Source organism: Capra hircus, chromosome 25 (assembly GCF_001704415.2).
Source record: "Capra hircus breed San Clemente chromosome 25, ASM170441v1, whole genome shotgun sequence".
Classification (NCBI taxonomy): Eukaryota; Metazoa; Chordata; class Mammalia; order Artiodactyla; family Bovidae; genus Capra; species Capra hircus.
The window spans coordinates 18,393,089-18,410,860 of NC_030832.1; the positions used below are offsets into that span (position 1 = coordinate 18,393,089).

Below are 17,772 nucleotides of genomic sequence, written 5' to 3' on the forward strand. Positions count from 1 at the left end.
TCCCTGTCCTTCATATCTCCCAGAGTTTGCTCAGACTCATGTCCATTGAGTCGGTGATGCTATGTAGCCATCTCATCCTCTGCTGCCCTCTTCTCCTTTTGCCTTCAATCTTTCCCAGCATCAGGGTGTTCTCCAGTGAGCCTGCTCTTCGTATCAGGTGGGCAGAGTATTGGAGCTTCAGGTTTAGCATAAGTCCTTCCAATGAATATTCAGGGTTGATTTCCTTTAGAATTGACTGGTTTGATCTCCCTGCTGTCCAAGAGTCTCTCAAGAGTCTTCTCCAGCACCACAGTTTGAAACCATCAATTCTATGGTGCTCTGCATTCCTTATGGTCCAGCTCTCACATCCATACATGACTACTGGAAAAACAATAGCCTTGATACAGACTTTTGTCAGCAAAGTGATGTCTTCTCTTTTACTGTGCTGTCTAGCTTTGAAATAGCTTTCCTTCCAAGGAGCAAGTGTCTTTTAATTTCATGGCTGCAGTCACTGTCCACAGTGATTTTGGAGCCCAAGAAAAGAAAATCTGTCACTGCTTCCACTTTTCTCCCTTCTAAGTGATGGGACCGGATGCCATGATCCTAATTTTTTAAATGTTGAGTTTTAAGCCAGCTTTTTCACTCTCCTCTTTCATCCTCATCAAGAGGTTCTTTAGTTCCTCTTCACTTTCTGCCATTAGCGTGGTTTCATTTACATACCTGAGGTTGATGATATTTCTCCAGACATTCTTGATTCCAGTTTGTGATTTATCCAGCCTGGCATTTCCGATGATGTACTCTGCATATAAGGCAAATAAGCAGGGTGACAATATACAGCCTTGTTGTGCTCCTTTCCCAATTTTGAACCAGTCAGTTGTTCCAAATAAAGTTCTAAATGTTGCTTCTTGACCTACATACAGGTTTCTCAAGAGACAGGTAATGTGGTCTGGTGTCCCATCTCTTCAAGAATTCCAGTTTGTTGTATGTATCAAGTTGATTCTTTGTACAGTTAGTGGCTCAGACAGCAAAGAATCCACCTGCAATGTGGGAGACCTGGGTTCAATCCCTGGGTCGGGAAGATCCCCTGGAGAATGAAATGACAACCTACTCAAGTATTCTTGTCAGGAGAATCCCAAGGACAGAAGAGCCTGGCAGACTACAGTCCATGGAGTCGCAAAGATTCAGACATGACTAAGCACAGCACAGAAAATATAGTCAGCAAAAACAAGACTGGGAGCTGACTGTGGCTCAGATCATGAACTCCTTATTGCCAAATTTAGACTTAAATTGAAGGAAGTATGGAAAACCACTAGACCATTTACATATGACCTAAATCAAATCCCTTACGATTATACAGTGGAATTGGCAAATAGATTCAAGGGATTAGATCTGAAAGACAGAGTGCCTGAAGAACTACGGACAGAGGTTCATGACATTGTACAGGAGGCAGTGATCAAGACCATCCCCCCAAAAGAGAAATGCAAAAAGACAAAATGGTTGTCTGAGGAGGCCTTAAAAATAGCTGAGAAAAGAAGAGAAGCTAAAGGCAAAAAGAAAAGGTAAGATATACCCATCTGGACGCAGAGTTCCAAGGAATAGCAAGGAGAGATAAGAAAGCCTTCCTCAGTGATCAATGCAAAGAAATAGAGGAAAAAAACAGAATTGGAAAGACTAAAGATCTCTTCAAGAAAACTAGAGATACCAAAGGAACATTTCATGCAAAGATGGGCACAAAAGTACAGAAATAGTATGGACCTAACAGAAGCAGAAGATATTAAGAAGAGGTGGTAAGAATACACAGAAGAACTATACAAAAAAGATCTTCATGACTCAGATAACCACAATGGAGTGATCACTCATCTAGAGCCAGACATCCTGGAATGCAAAGTCAAGTGGGCTTTAGGAAGCATCACTACGAACAAAGCTAGTGGAGGTGATGGAATTCCAGTGGAGCTATTTCAAATCCTGAAAGATGATGCTGTGAAAGTGCTGCACTCAATAGGCCAGCAAATTTGGAAAACTCAGCAGTGGCCACAGGACTGGAAAAGGGCAGTTTTCATTCAATCCCAAAGAAAGGCAGTGCCAAAGAATGTTCAAACTACTGCACAACTGCACTCATCTCACACACTAGCAGAGTAATGCTCAAAATTCTCCAAGCCTAGCTTCAACAATATGTGGATCAAGAACTTCCAGATGTTCAAGCTGGATTTAGAAAAGGCAGAGGAACAAGAGATCAAATTGCCACCATCCGTTGGAACATCAAAAAAGCAAGAGAGCTCCAGAAAAACATATACTTCTGCTTTATTGACTATGTCAACGCTTTTGACCACATGGATCACCACAAACTGTGGAAAATTCTTAAAGAGATCAGAATACTAGACCACCTTACCTGCCTCCTGAGAAATCTGTATGCAGGTCAAGAAGCAACAGTTAGAACCAGACATGGAACAACAGACTGGTTCCCAATTTGGAAAGGAGTACACCAAGGCTGTATATTGTCACCTTGCTTATTTAACTTATATGAAGAGTACATCATGTGAAATGCTGGGCTGGATGAAGCACAAGCTGAGATCAAGATTGTTGGGAGAAATATCAATAAAATCAGATACACAGATGACACCACCTTATGGCAGAAAGTGAAGAACTAAACAGACTCTTAATGGAAGTGAAAGAGGAGAGTGAAAAAGTTGGCTTAAAGCTCAACATTCAAAAAACTAAGATCATGACATCTGGTCCCATCACTTCATGGCAAATCGATGGGGAAACAATGGAAACAGTGACAGACTTTATTTTCTTAGGCTCCAAAATCACTGCAGATGGTGACTGTAGCCGTGAAATCAAAAGATGCTTGCTCCTTGGGAAATAAGCTATGACCAACATAGACAGCATATTGAAAAGCAGAGACATTACTTTGCCAACAAAGGTCCATCTTGTCAAGGTTATGGTTTTTCCAGTAGTCATGTATGGATGTGAGAGTTGGACTATAAAGAAAGCTGAGTGCCAAATAATTAATGCTTTTGAAATGTGGAGTTGGAGAAGACTCTTTGAGAGTCCTTTGGACTGCAAAGAGATAAAACCAGTCAATTCTGAAGGAAAACAGTCCTGAATATTATTGGAAGGACTGATGTTGAAGCTGAAACTCCAATACTTTGGCCACCTGATTTGAAGAATTAAATCACCGGAAAAGACCCCAATGCTGGGAAAGATTGGGGGCAGGAGGAGAAGGGGACGACAGAGGAATCGAAGCTCGGATGAAATCACTGACTTGATGGATGTGAATTTGAGCAAGCTCCAGGAGTTGGTGATGGACAGAGAAGCCTGGCATGCTACAGGCTATGGGGTTGGAAAGTGTTGGACACAACTGGGTGACTAAACTGAAATGATTCTTTGTTTACCTAGGTTCTGGCTGGATTTGACCCCTTTGGATGTCATGTGGAATACCTCTGACACAGGCTGGGCAAAATCTGCATGGAGTAGTGTTTTTTCTCCATGGATCCAGGGAGCATGTGTATTTGCACATTATTTGCCACGGTTTGAGCCAACTTCCATCTTGCAAGTAAGGCGGAGCACAAGAGGTCAATATTTAGAAGTGAATTAGCACTATTACTGACAGGACTAGTGAATAAAGTAACTTGTAGAAATCAGAGTAGATAATGTTATTTAAGGTATTCCACAATGGAAAATCAATAAGCCTGAAAAGATATACAGAGGAAAGCTGTGAGAGCGTTTGTGTGTGTGTGACAGTCGCTCATTCGATTCTGACTCTTTGCGAGTCCATGCACCGTATTATACAGTCTATGGAATTCTCCAGGCCAGGATATTGGAGTGAGTAGCCTTTCCCTTCTCCAGGGGACCTTCCCAACCCAGGGATCGAACCCAGGTCTCCCGCATTGCAGGCGGATTCTTTACTAGCTGAGCCACAAGGCAAGCCCATGAGAGTGTTTACATTAGAATAAATAATGTTCCAAGTTTTATTATGTCTAGCATAGGTATTTAAGCACTTATTAAAAGTTGTGTAAGACCACTTCTTCTAAATTGCAGACACTTTCCAAGTTTCCCATCACAGTCTTCTGTTCAGCACCAACTGCATATAGAATGCTTGTACAGAATGATAAGGCCAGGTAAGCAAAGTTGGTAAATGGGCACTTATGGGCAGAGGAGAAAGGAAGAGGAAGATACAAAATAAAAGATCTCTCTGCCTAAAAACATATCTCCAGATCAGTAGGTATGGTATTTAGTAATCTTTTCTCTTCCTCGTCCTTCTTGCTTATATTCTGTACATGATAACTACTATATCCAGTTCCCTCAAGCAGAGAGAGGAAAAACAGTTCAAGCCACATGTATAGCTCTGAGCCCAGTGTTTATCCTTTGTCTGTTACATGAGCTGAGAAAATACACGTCACCCTTATTCAAAACCCTATCCCAGCAAACAGGAAAGAAAATGAATGTCTTTTACTTTATTACTGATTCCATTTGAAAGTATTACTTGGTCACTACTTTTAAATTGATTTGATTTAATTTTTAAGTAGGAAACAATTCACATGACATAAAATTCAATAGGTATATAAGAATGTATAGTGAAAAGTCTTCCTCCACACCTTGTCTTCAGCCTTAGTTCCCCCTCTCCCTGAGATTTATGCAGGCACAAGCCAATATGCATATGTTCTCTCCCAACTCTTTTAAAATGAGACATGATATGCACACAGTTCTGCCCCTTCTTTTCTTCGCCTACAATACATCCTGAAACTGTGCTGTCCAATTTGGTAACCATTAGCTGCATATGGTTATTTACATTTTAATTAAATTAAAATTCAGTTCCAAACTATAATTAATAATACTGTATTACATATTCAAAGTTGCTGAGACAGTAGTCTTGTAACTGTAGGGTAACAGATGTTAACTAGACTTGTGCAATCATTTCACCATATGTACAAATATCAAATCAAGACATTATAAACCAAAAAGTAAATAACATTATAAGTCAATTATATTTCAGTGAAAAAAAATTCAGTGCCTTGGTTACACTAGTCATGTTTCAAGTGCTCAATAGTCACACAGGACTAGAGAATACAACAGTGGACAGCTCAGTAGAGAAATTTCTGTCATAGCAAAAAATTCTATTGGATAGTACAACCCAGGAGCATCTTCATTCTTTCTATTTTTTTTTAAACAACTGTATAGTGTTCTATTGTATAAATGCTCCACAGTCAATTTAACCAATTGGAAGCTTTTTATCACTGATTTAACATAATATTTTGTGGTACCTTCCCTAGCGATGGCATGGTCTTTCTCTGCAAAAAGTCATGCCACCCCCAATCCTCCCCCAACCCTCCGCCCTCCACCAATAAAATGGAGAAAAAGAAAAAACAAAACTTGGTGTTTGGAGTCATTTCATGATAAAATTGTTTATTTTGTACCAGAGAGGAAACTTAGGGGAAAAACGAAAACATTTTGTACTGAAATTTCACTAGAAATAATCCTAATTTTCATTTTTATCCATTTTCCTCCTAAATTTAACTCCTTATCTGTCTTCTGAGAAGCTATAAGTTCAAAAGCTTGAAGCACTGTGTAAGTGCTGGGGAACCAATCAACCCTGAAGTGACTGAACAATGGAGAAACAGGACAGGTCTGGATATCTACGAAGGATATGGACAGACTGAAACGGTATACAGACTTCACTGAAAAGACACGGCTGAACTCAATTCAGCCAGATAAATAAAAACTGAAGTGCTACCATGTGTAAAATAGCTAGTGGGAAGCTGCTGCTATAAAACACAGGGTGCTCAGCCTACTGCTCTGTGATGACCTAGAGGGGTGGAATGGGGGTGTGTGTTGAGGGAGGTTCAAGAGGGAGGGGAGATATATATATATATATATATATAAAAATTATGACTGATCTGCATTGTTGTATGGGAGAAACCAACACAACACTGTAAGGAAATTATCCTTCAATTAAAAAAAAACCAAATTGTTTATTGTAGTTTTGTGATTGAGGGATAGGGAGGGAATGGAGTGATTAGAAGAAACAGTTTCTTAAAAAAAAATGAGGGAAGATGGTTACAAAAGAGCTCTGTAAGAGATGCAATTGTTTAGATAGTCATTCATTGAGGAAAGCCACTATATAATTGACTAGGACCAGGGCATTAACAAATTTTAATTCAAAAATACTAGGTCTATAAAAAGATTTCTCTTTGTATAATAAGGAAATATCTTAGGGCTTTGCTGAAAAAATAGAAAATGCTGAGCTCCTTGTTACTTGAAATATTAAGTTTGCTGGAAAACTCCTTCATAAGAACACTCTAAAAAGGTTTATCTAAAGCGCTCATAGAAATAAGAAGAAATTCTAGAGGAAATGAAATAACAAAAATTGTTACATAGGAAAGAGAGGGATAAGATAGGGCAGATAAGGGAAAGACTGAAATAAATTTTTCATTATCTTTATATACTGCTTCAATTTATGAACCATGAGAAAGTAGTACCTGGTCAAAAATTAAAATACAAAAAATAAAATAAAAATGAAAATAAATGAATTTATTAAACAGAAATAGTATAACAAGTATCATGTGAATATGAGTATAAATGTTTTCATAAATATGAATGTTTTAGTAGTTACAAATTTACTTAATATTTTAACAGTATTAGTGTCTGTCTATAATTCTTGAGAGCAGAAAATATGTTTTAATGTGAGCCTGGTTCATAGTAAGCTCTGAATAAATATTTATTGAATGAATGCATAGTGGATAAATAAATAGATATAAGTTATTTGTAATGTTACTTTACTCTTTTTCATTCTTAACTAGGTACTAATCTGTGGAAATTTTAAGGGAATGAAAATTAAGCCTGGCTCAATGGGAAAACCTTCTCCTGCTTTTGATGTTAAGGTTTGTATATCCCTTTCCAGGAAAATATTTAACAACCCAATCTGTTTACACCTACCCTACTTCTACTTCCTTACACTATTAGTTTTCATGATGATTATGCTACTTCCAGATATCTTAACCTCCATATAAAGATGGAAAAGGTTTAGAAACATTAGCTTGTCTTTTTTTCTCCAAAGCAGTTATTTGTGCCAAATAATTTTATGCATTTTATAAACATTTATTCCCAGAAGGAACCTATGAGAGACATGGCAATATCAGAACCATTTTACAGATGAGGTTGAGAGAGGTTAAAGGACTCACCCAAGGTTACATAGTAGCTGCTAGTTCTAGAATTCAATCCTAAGCAATCTGGTATGAACATCCATACTCTTGACTGCAACATTATGTTGCCCCTTCTGGTTAGGGAGCTCCAGATCTTCTAAAAGGGTTGACTAGGACAAAAGAGGCTACAATTTAACAGTAGTTACAGGTTCTCCCTCTTCCTGCAGCATGCCTGGCCAGTTCCTGGAAGTCAAGAAACTATTTTCATCACTTGATCTGGAGGGGGCATCCTATTACCCCATTAGTGTACTTTGCTCAGAGTTACAATTGTTCTCAGATCAATCCAGCCAAAGTTAAGTGTAGACAACGGAACTTATATTAATACATAAAACAATACAGAACTTATATTAATACATAAAACAATACAGAACTTATATTAATACATAAAACAATACCAACAAAAACACAAAATGGATGAGTTTAAAGAGATCTCAGTATCAAACTTAACTGAGGGTTAGTTGTAGACTAGACCAGTTTCCCAAGCTTATCTGATCATAAAGAATCACATAGGTACATATGAAAAACACAAATTCTCAGGCTTCTACTTCTCTAGAGAGTCTGATTCAATAAATTTAGGGTAGGATCCTAAAATCCTAAGGTGTTTTAGACAAGCACCTCAGGTAATTCTAACTCTGCTATGAAAACTTGTCTAAAGGTAGGATTGCCTGATGGCTTTTATTCCGGCTCTGCTATTCATTACTGAGTATCTCTGGGTAAGCTGTTAAAGTCTGTTTCCTGATATATAAAACAGGGACCAAGGTGAACAACTTGTTCCAGTTTAACTGGAACTTACTTAGCTTTCAGATCAATTCAATTGCTGTCGTGTCTGACTTTTTGTGACCCTAGGCTCAGAGGTTAAAGCGTCTGCCTGCAATGTGGGAGACCCAGGTTCGATCCCTGGGTTGGGAAGATCCCCTGGAGAAGGAAATGGCAACCCATTCCAGTATTCTTGCCTGGAGAATCCCACGGATGGAGGAGTCTGGTGGGCTACAGTCCACAGGGTCGCAGAGTCGGACACGACTGAGTGACTTCATTTTTTTTTTTTTTTCATTGACTGTGGTACACCAGGCTTCCCTGTCCATCATCAACTCCCAGGGCTTGCTCAAACTCAGGTCCACTGAAGTCGGTGATGAAATCCAGGTCTCCTCCTGCCTTCAATCTTTCCCAGCATCAGGGTCTTTTCAAATGAGTCAGTTCTTTGAATCAGGTGTCCAAAGTATTGGGGTTTCTGCTTCAGCATCAGTCCTTCCAATGAATATTCAGGACTGTTTTCCTTTAGGATTGACTGGTTTGATCTCCTTGTAGTCTAAGGGACTCTCAAGAGTCTTCTCCAACACCACAGTTCCAAAGCATCAATTCTTCAATGCTCAGCTTTCTTTATAGTCCAACTCTCAGGATCATTCATGACTACTGGAAAAACCATAGCTTTGACTGGACAGACCTTTGTCAGCAAAGTAATATCTCTGCTTTTTAATATGCTGTCTAGGTTGCTCATAGGTTTTCTTCCAAGGACCAAGCATCTTTTGATTTCATGGCTGCAGTCACCATCTGCAGTGATTCTGGAGCCTAAGAAAATAAAGTCTGTCACTGTTTCCATTGTTTCCCCTTTTATTTGCCATGAAGAGATGGGACCAGATGCCATGATATTAATTTTTTGAATGCTGAGTTTTAAGCCAGCTTTTTCACTCTCATCTTTCACTTTCATCAAGAGTCTGTTTAGTTCCTCTTCATCTTCTGCCATAAGGGTGGTATCCTCTGTGTATCTGAGCTTACTGATATTTCTTCCAGCAATCTTGATCCCAGCTTGTGCTTCATCCAGCCCAGCATTTCACATGATGCACTCTGCATATAAGTTAAATAAGCAGGGTGACAATGTACAGCCTGGATGTACTTCTTTCCCAATTTGGAAGCAGTCTGTTGTTCCATGTCTGGTTCTAACTGTTGCTTCTTGACCTGCATACAGATTTCTCAGGAGGCAGGTAAGGTGGTCTGGTATTCGATCTCTTTAAGAATTTTCCACAGTTTGTTGTGATCTACACGGTCAAAGGCTTTGGTGTAATCAATAAAGCAGAAGTGGATGTTTTTCAGGAAATCCCTTGCTTTTTTCCATGATCCATCGGATATTGGCAATTTGGTCTGTGGTTCCTCTGGCCTTTCTAAATCCAGCTTGAACATCTGGAAGTTCACAGTTCACGTACTGTTGAAGCCTGGCTTGGAGAATTTTGAGCATTACTTTGCTAGTGTGTGAGATGAGTCTAATTTTGTGGTAGTTTGAACATTCTTTGGCATTGCCCTTCTTTGGGATTGGAATGAAAACTGACCTTTTCCAGTCCTGTGGCCACTGTTGAGTTTTCCAAATTTGCTGGCATAATGAGTGCAGCACTTTCACAGCATCATCTTTCAGGATTTGAAATAGCTCAACTGGAATTCCATCACCTCCACTAGCTTTGCTTGCAGTGATGCTTCCTAAAGCCCACTTTACTTCACATTCCAGGATGTCTGGCTCTAGGTGAGTGATCATACCATCGTGATTATCTTGGTCATGAAGATCTTTTTTGTACAGTTCTTCTGTGTATTCTTGCCACCTCTTCTTAATATCTTCTGCTTTTGTTAGGTCCATACTGTTTCTGTACTTTATTGTGCCCATCTTTGCACGAAATATTCCATTGGTATCTCTAATTTTCTTGAAGAGATCTCTAGTCTTTCCCATTCTATTGTTTTCCTCTATTTCTTTGCATTGATCACTGAGGAAGGCTTTCTTATCTCTTCTTGCTAATCTTCGGAACTCTGCATTCAAATGGGTATATCTTTCCTTTTTCTCCTCTTATTTTCTCAGCTATTTTATGGCCTCAGACAGCCATTTTGCCTTTTTGCATTTCTTTTTCTTGGGGATGGTCTTGATCACTACCTCCTGTACAATGTCATGAACTTCTGTCCATAGTTCTTCAGGTACTCTGTCTATCAGATCTAATCCCTTGAATCTATTTGCCAATTCTACTGTATAATCGTAAGGGGTTTGATTTAGGTCATATGTGAATGGTCTAGTGGTCTTCCCTACTTCCTTCAATTTAAGTCTGAATTTTGCAGTAAGGAGTTCATGATCTGAGCCATAGTCAGCTCCCGGTCTTGTTTTTGCTGACAGTATACAGCTTCTCCATCTTTGGCTACAAAGAATATAATCAATCTGAATTCAGTATTGACAATCCATTTGTAGAGTCTTCTCTTTTGTTGTTGAAAGAGGGTGTTTGCTATGACCAGTGCTTCCCTGATAGCTCAGTTGGTAAAGAATCCACCTGCAATGAAGGAGATCCTGGTTCGATTCCTGGGTCAGCAAGATCCAGTATTCTTGGGCTTCCCTGGTTGCTCAGCTTGTAATGAATCCACCTGCAATGTGGAAGACCTGGGTTCAATCCCTGGTTTGGGAAGGTCCCCTGGAGAAAGGAAAGGCTACCAACTCCAGTATCCTGGCTTGGAGAATTCCAAGGACTATATAGTCCATGGGCTGCAAGACTCAGACACAACTGAGCAACTTTCACTATTTAGCTTTAGGCCTGAAAGTATTGATAGTATGTCCTGAGGATACACCCCTGTCTTAGTCATGGGCAAATCAAGATGGTTAGTAACTCTAATAATAAAAGGACAGATTTTATAGGTTTCTAGTGAGGTTTAATGCACTAATATTTCTAAAGAGCATAGAAAATTGCTTGGCACATAATAAAGATCCATAAGATAGGTATTATTAGAAATATAGACCAATGGAACAAGATATAAAGCCCAGAGATAAATGCACACACCTATGGGTTCCAAATAGGAAAAGGAGTATGTCAAGGCTGTATATTGTCACCCTGCTTATTTAACTTATATGCAGAGTACATCATGAGAAATGCTGGACTGGAAGAAACACAAGCTGGAATCAAGATTGCCAGGAGAAATATCAATAACCTCAGATATGCAGATGACACCACCCTTTTGGCAGAAAGTGAAGAGGAGCTAAAAAGCCTCTTGATGAAAGTGAAAGAGGGGAGTGAAAAAGTTGGCTTAAAGCTCAACATTCAGAAAATGAAGATGATGGCATCCGGTCCCATCACTTCATGGGAAATAGAAGGGGAAACAGTGGAAACAGTGTCAGACTTTATTTTTTGGGCTCCCAAATCACTGCAAATGGTGACTGCAGCCGTGAAATTAAAAGATGTTTACTCCTTGGAAGAAAAGTTATGACCAACCTAGATAGTATATTCAAAAGCAGAGACATTACTTTGCCGACTAAGGTCTGTCTAGTCAAGGCTATGGTTTTTCCTGTGGCCATGTATGGATGTGGGAGTTGGACTGTGAAGAAGGCTGAGCGCCGAAGAATTGATGCTTTTGAAGTGTGGTGTTGGAGAAGACTCTTGAGAGTCCCTTGGACTGCAAGGAGATCCAACCAGTCTATTCTGAAGGAGATCAGCCCTGGGATTTCTTTGGAAGGAATGATGCTAAAGCTGAAACTCCAGTACTTTGGCCACCTCATGAGGAGTTGACTCATTGGAAAAGACTCTGATGCTGGGAGGGATTGGGGGCAGGAGGAGAAGGGGACGACCGAGGATGAGATGGCTGGATGGCGTCACTGACTCAATAGACGTGAGTCTGAGTGAACTCCGGGAGATGGTGATAAACAGGGAGGCCTGGTGTGCTCCAATTCATGGGGTCGCAAAGAGTCGGACATGGCTGAGTGACTGAACTGAACTGAACTGATGGGTACCTTATCCACAAAGGAGTCAAGAATGTACAATGGAGAAAAGACAGCCTCTTCAATAAGTGGTGCTGGGGAAACTGGATAACTATGTGTAAAATAATGAAATTAGAACACTTCCTTAACACCATACACAAAAATAAACTCAAAATGGACTAAAGACCTACATGTAAGGGCGGAAACTATAAAAGTCATAGGGGAAAACATAGGCATAACACTCTTTGACATAAATTGCAGCATCTATTTGACCCACCTCTTAGAGTAATAGAAAGAACAAAAGTAAACAAATGGGATCTAATTAAACTTGAAAACTTGTGCACAGCAAAGCAAACTATAGCCCTTAGAATGAGAGAAAATAATTGCAAATGAAACAACTGACAAAGGATTAATCTCTAAAATATATAAGCAGCTTATGCATTTCAATATCAGAAAAACAAATAAACTAATCAAAAATGGGCAGAAGATCTAAACAGACCTTTCTCCAAAGACACATGGCCAACAAACACACGAAAATATGCTCAAAACTGCTCATTATTTGAGAAATGGAAATCAAAAAAACGATGAGGTATCACCTCACAATGATCAAAGTGGCCAGCATTGAAAGATCTACCAACAATAAATGCTAGAGAGGATGTGGAGAAAAGGGAATCCTCCTGCACTGTTGGTAGGATCAAAAGTTGATACAACCACTGTGGAGAACAGTATAGAGATTCCTTTAAAAACTAGGAATAAAACTACTACATGACCCAGTACCCCATATCCCACTACTGGGCATATACCCTGAGAAAATCATAATTGAAAAAGACACATGTTCCCCAAAGTTCATAGCAGCACTATTTACAATAGCTAGAACATGGAAGCACAGTAGATGCCCATCAACAGATGAATAGATAAAGAAATTGTGGTACATATATACAATAGAATATTACTCAGCCATAAAAAGGAATGAATCTGAGTCAGTGGTAGTCAGGTAGATGAAACTAGAGCCTGTTACACAGAGTGAAGTTAAGTCAGAAAGAGAAAAACAACTATTGTTTATTAAGACATATATACTGAATTTTGAAAAGATGGTACTGATGAATCTATTTGCAGGGCAGGAATAGGGATGTAGAAGTAAAGAACAGACTTGTGGACACAATGGGGAAGGAAAAGGTAGGACAAATTGAGAGAATAGCATTGACATATATACACTACCAGGTATAAAACAGATAGGCAGTGGGAAGCTGCTATTAATATACAACACAGAAAGCCCAGCTTGGCACTCCATGATAACATAGAGGGGTGGGAAGGAGGCTCTAGAAGGAAGGATAGTTATAGTTATGACTTATTTGGGTTGTTGTATGGCAGAAACCAATGCAACATTGTAAAGCAATTGTCCTCCAATTAAAAATAAAATAATAATAATAATAAAAAGCAAAAGATAGGTGCTATTATTGTTAGTATTCACCTCTCCCTCGAATTTGTTTCCTTTGAAAAGCTTTTCTAAGAAGGGATGGTAGAGCAGCACTAGTTATATTCAGTAGAAAGACTTAATAGTTCATTGGTTAATATTAATAGGCTGCCTTAAGTTAGAGAAAGATATATTAAGCATTATCTGCAATACAAGTAATCAAATTGGCATTTCACACAGATGTTTTCTCTTGATGACAACCCCCAACATACATGGCTATCAGGGTCTCACAGGCATAGCTGTATTCATAGCCATCCCAACTGCAATGTACCGCCAGTTCCCCATTCATTCAAGCCCAGTGATTTTTGAATCCCCAGTGATTCAAGCCCAACTGTCTGAATGAAAACTTGTGTGGGCGAGAGGAACAGTGCAACAGCATCTCTGCCTTCATTTATTTATCCAAATCTTTTTTATTGTGGTAAAAAACAGGTAACTTAAAATTTATTAGTTTGGCCATTTTTAAGTGCATCATTCAATGGTATTACATAATACCATATTAAATAATGTTGTGCAGCTGTCACCACTATCCATCTCCATAACTCTTTTCATCTTGGAAAACTGAAACTCTCTATATACTGAACAATAACTCAATTCCTCTTCCCACCTGACCCTCACAATCACCATTCCACGTTCTGCCTCTATGATTTTAACTACTTTAAGTACTATATATAATACATATAGTATACTATATATAAGTATACTATATATAATGCTACAGTCTACTATATATAAGTATACTACATATAATACATACAGTAGTCATTTTTTGTAATCAGCTTATTACATTTAACATAATGTCCTCAAAACTTCATCCATGTTGTAGCATGTGTTGGGATTTCCTTCCTTTGAAGGCTGAATAATGTTCCATTGCATATATGTACCACATTATGCTTGTTCATTTGTTTACTGATGAGTGCTTGGGTTGCTTCCACACTTAAACCATTGTCAATAATGTTATGATAAACACGGTAAATCAGCAACTCTTTGAAACCATTTTTTATTCTTTTGAGTAGATACCTAGAAGTAAAGTTGCTGGATTATATGGTAATTTTATTTTTAAATTTTTTTATTGGAGTATAGCTGATTTACAATGTTGTGTTAACACACAACAAAGGTATACAACAGGTATACAACAAAGTAAATCACTTGTACACGTGGTAATTTTAATTTTTTGAGAAACTGCCGTACTGTTTTCCACAGTGGCTGTACCATTTTGCATTACATCTTTACCAACACTTGTTATTTTGTTTTTTTTTGATAGTAGCCATTCATGGGAAATAGATGGGGAAACAGTGGAAACAGTGTCACACTTTATTTTTTTGGGCTCCAAAATCACTGCAGATGGTGACTGCAGCCATGAAATTAAAAGATGCTTACTCCTTGGAAGAAAAGTTATGACCAACCTAGATAGCATACTCAAAAGCAGAGACATTACTTTGCCGACTAAGGTCTGTCTAGTTAAGGCTATGTTTTTTCCAGTAGTCATGTATGGATGTGAGAGTTGGACTGTGAAGAAGGCTGAGCGCCGAAGAATTGATGATTTTGAAGTGTGGTGTTGGAGAAGACTCTTGAGAGTCCCTTGGACTGCAAGGAGATCCAATCAGTCCATTCTGAAGGAGATCAGCCCTGGAATTTCTTTGGAAGGAATGATGCTAAAGCTGAAACTCCAGTACTTTGGCTACCTCGTGTGAAGAGTTGACTCATTGGAAAAGGCTCTGATGCTGGGAGGGATTGGGGGCAGGAGAAGAAGGGGACAACTGAGAATGAGATGGCTGGATGGCATCACTGACTCGATGGACGTGAATCTGAGTGAAGTCCGGGAGTTGGTGATGGACAGGGAGACCTGGTGTGCTACGATTCATGGGGTTGCAAAAAGTCGGAGACGAGTGAGCGACTGAACTGAACTGAACTGATCCTAATAGGTGTGAGATTGTAGTTTTGATATGCATTTGTCTCATGTGGCCACCTTCATTTTTAACTCTTTCCCATGGGCTTTTGTTATTGTGCCCCTCCTTCCTTACCTAGGAGCATCTTTAGTGATATTCTAAAATCTGAGCATGTAGTCTAACTAGCTGGATGTCAGACGTTTGCAATTTCAAAGATCAAAGCTCATAATTTTCATATTTAAACATTCTAAGACCCCTTGAACAGGGAGGTATGTGATTCTCCCCAGAGACAGAGTATTTTATCTGTGTTCGCATCTACTAAATAGTAGTCTGTGTAACGTAATCAGAACTCTTTAACATTTCTCTTTTCTATTAATAATACCTTGATAGCTGTGGCCAAATATTAGATGACTCGGTGGGAATTTACACTTTTTTATTTGCAAAAATTTAAAAATAAGTTCTTACATTTTAAATTCCTTTGCCTTTTCAGTTTCTTATTGGGGACATAAGCCCTTTTTGTGCTGGAAAGGGCCAGATAAAAATATCCTTTGCTAACAAACTATATCTCAGATTTGAAGGGCGTATATAAAAGCAGTGTGGAGTTTTCATATTTAGAAACAGCTAAAAGAGCAGAATAGGTAAGCAAGCAATCTGAGAAATGCTTGTTATATTTTTAGAAAATGAATTTAACTCTCTGGAAAGATTACACAGAGAAGTTTAATGATGAAAAGCACAGGTTCTACAGTATGATTGCTAAGATTTGAATTTCACCTCAAGCATGCACTCTGGCGTTACTTACACTCTCTGTGCCTCTGTTTCCTTATACGTAAAATGAGCATAATACTCCTAACCAGATAGGGTTGTTGTAAGGACTAAAGAAGATAGCATATGTGAAATAGAGCATTAACATTTATTATTTAGGATGTGGTAAGTGCTTAATAAATGCCAGCTACTATTAGGTACTTCAGAGAACATGAGAGGATAAGAGAGCAAGGCTTCAGCTTACCTACCACTGTCTCAGCCACAAAACAGTTTCCTTTTCCTGATAACTCACATTTGGCTTCTGAGGTAAGATTTTGTTTGTTTCACAAAGTTGGAAAACCAGTAATGAAATACTTATGAAAGAAAAAGACAATAAGATATATCACAAATGATAAAAGCAGGTTGCAAAACACTATATTATAAAGTGATCCTATTTTTCTGTCTCTATCATCTCAAAGGATATTACTAGAATGTGATTATTGCTGGATGACAGAATTAAGGAAAAATTTTATTCTTTCACATTTTGCTAACCTGTATTTTACAATATAATTTACAATAAGAATTTAAATAACTATATTTCTCTTAGGAACTTAAAGTTTTTAATTTTAATTTTGCTTAATTTTTTAAACTTAAAATTTTTCTGAAGTCTGCATTCTTAAATAGCACCCCCCCCCCAAAAAAAAACCTGCAGTGCAAATATTTCAGATGTGGCGTTAAATAAAAATTTCCTTAAATAAATTACTCTGTTTCATCCTAGATTTTAGATGTAAATGGCAATGTTCTACCACCTGGAAAAGAAGGAGATATTGGCATTCGAGTTCGACCTAACCGACCACTTGGCCTTTTTACCCATTATATAGTAAGAGACTTATTACTAAATAGCATCTCATTTCCTAATTATTTCTCAGAAGTGCCTGGTAATTATCCCTATTTGCCACAAAATACAACTAGGATAGGTATTGGGCCTTTTCTTGAGAGATTCGTTGTCCTGAACAGTAATCGCTTGGACAGGGAACTGAAGAAACACCCAAATGCTTATTAAAGAAGGGCATGTTGATCCCCACAGGCTAGATCACTGCTCCAAGCCCATGAAGGTAAAAGGGAGGGGGCCCTAGAAAGAAGACTGCCCTCTTAACATCATTAATCCACTCCACTGTAAATCAGCATGCAATAATTTTCCTGAAATCTGATTAGTGGTCTCTCTTCATGGAAAGAGTGAGAGAAACAAGGAATGAGGCAGTGAACTGAAGTAAATATCTTTTATTAGAGGCCTCCCAAGCTACTGTTTGCAAACATACTTTCATTTCTAATTACAGAATACAAATTAGAGAAAAGTTTACACCAATATAATCAAAGGCCCAAGTTCTGTCAATAATACATAATGTAACAATACTTCCTTTTGCTTCCTGCCAAATTTACAGAATCAATTTTCTATTTTTGTGTAAGCCAAACAAAATACATAACAAACACACAATAAAACCCTGTTCTTTGACTCATTAGGTATTGGTACTTTAACTCTGTGTACTGACTTCTTTTTTCCTATGAGTGTTGAGATATTAACCAATTATCAAAAGACTTATTTGGCCTACTCCTCTGACTTCCTGCAATATTTATTTTGTGACCAATCTAAAAAAATTCCCAGCATGCCTAGTCTTTGTAGTTATAGTTTACCTATCTTATATTGGGCTGGCTCAATGCTAGACTTCCATCTCTATTTCTCATGTTAGCTCCTCTTCATTCTAAGAATTCTCAAAAACACTAAAA

The 17,772-nt window shown here is 38.4% G+C and overlaps 2 protein-coding genes across 3 annotated transcripts in view; one reads left to right on the top strand and one right to left on the bottom strand.

Moving 5' to 3' along the window:
- Window positions 1-17,772, top strand: part of ACSM3 (acyl-CoA synthetase medium-chain family member 3) — a 61,402-nt gene that overhangs the window by 39,948 nt on the left and 3,682 nt on the right. For both annotated transcript variants that reach the window (XM_005697568.3, XM_018040677.1), the window contains exons 6-10: window positions 3,379-3,535; window positions 4,021-4,100; window positions 5,520-5,643; window positions 6,780-6,860; window positions 16,766-16,867. In XM_005697568.3, the coding sequence (XP_005697625.1) occupies window positions 3,379-3,535; window positions 4,021-4,100; window positions 5,520-5,643; window positions 6,780-6,860; window positions 16,766-16,867 (544 nt within the window). The remainder of the gene's footprint in view (window positions 1-3,378; window positions 3,536-4,020; window positions 4,101-5,519; window positions 5,644-6,779; window positions 6,861-16,765; window positions 16,868-17,772) is intronic.
- Window positions 1-17,772, bottom strand: part of ERI2 (ERI1 exoribonuclease family member 2) — a 37,108-nt gene that overhangs the window by 848 nt on the left and 18,488 nt on the right. The gene's annotated exons all lie outside the window — the stretch shown is intronic.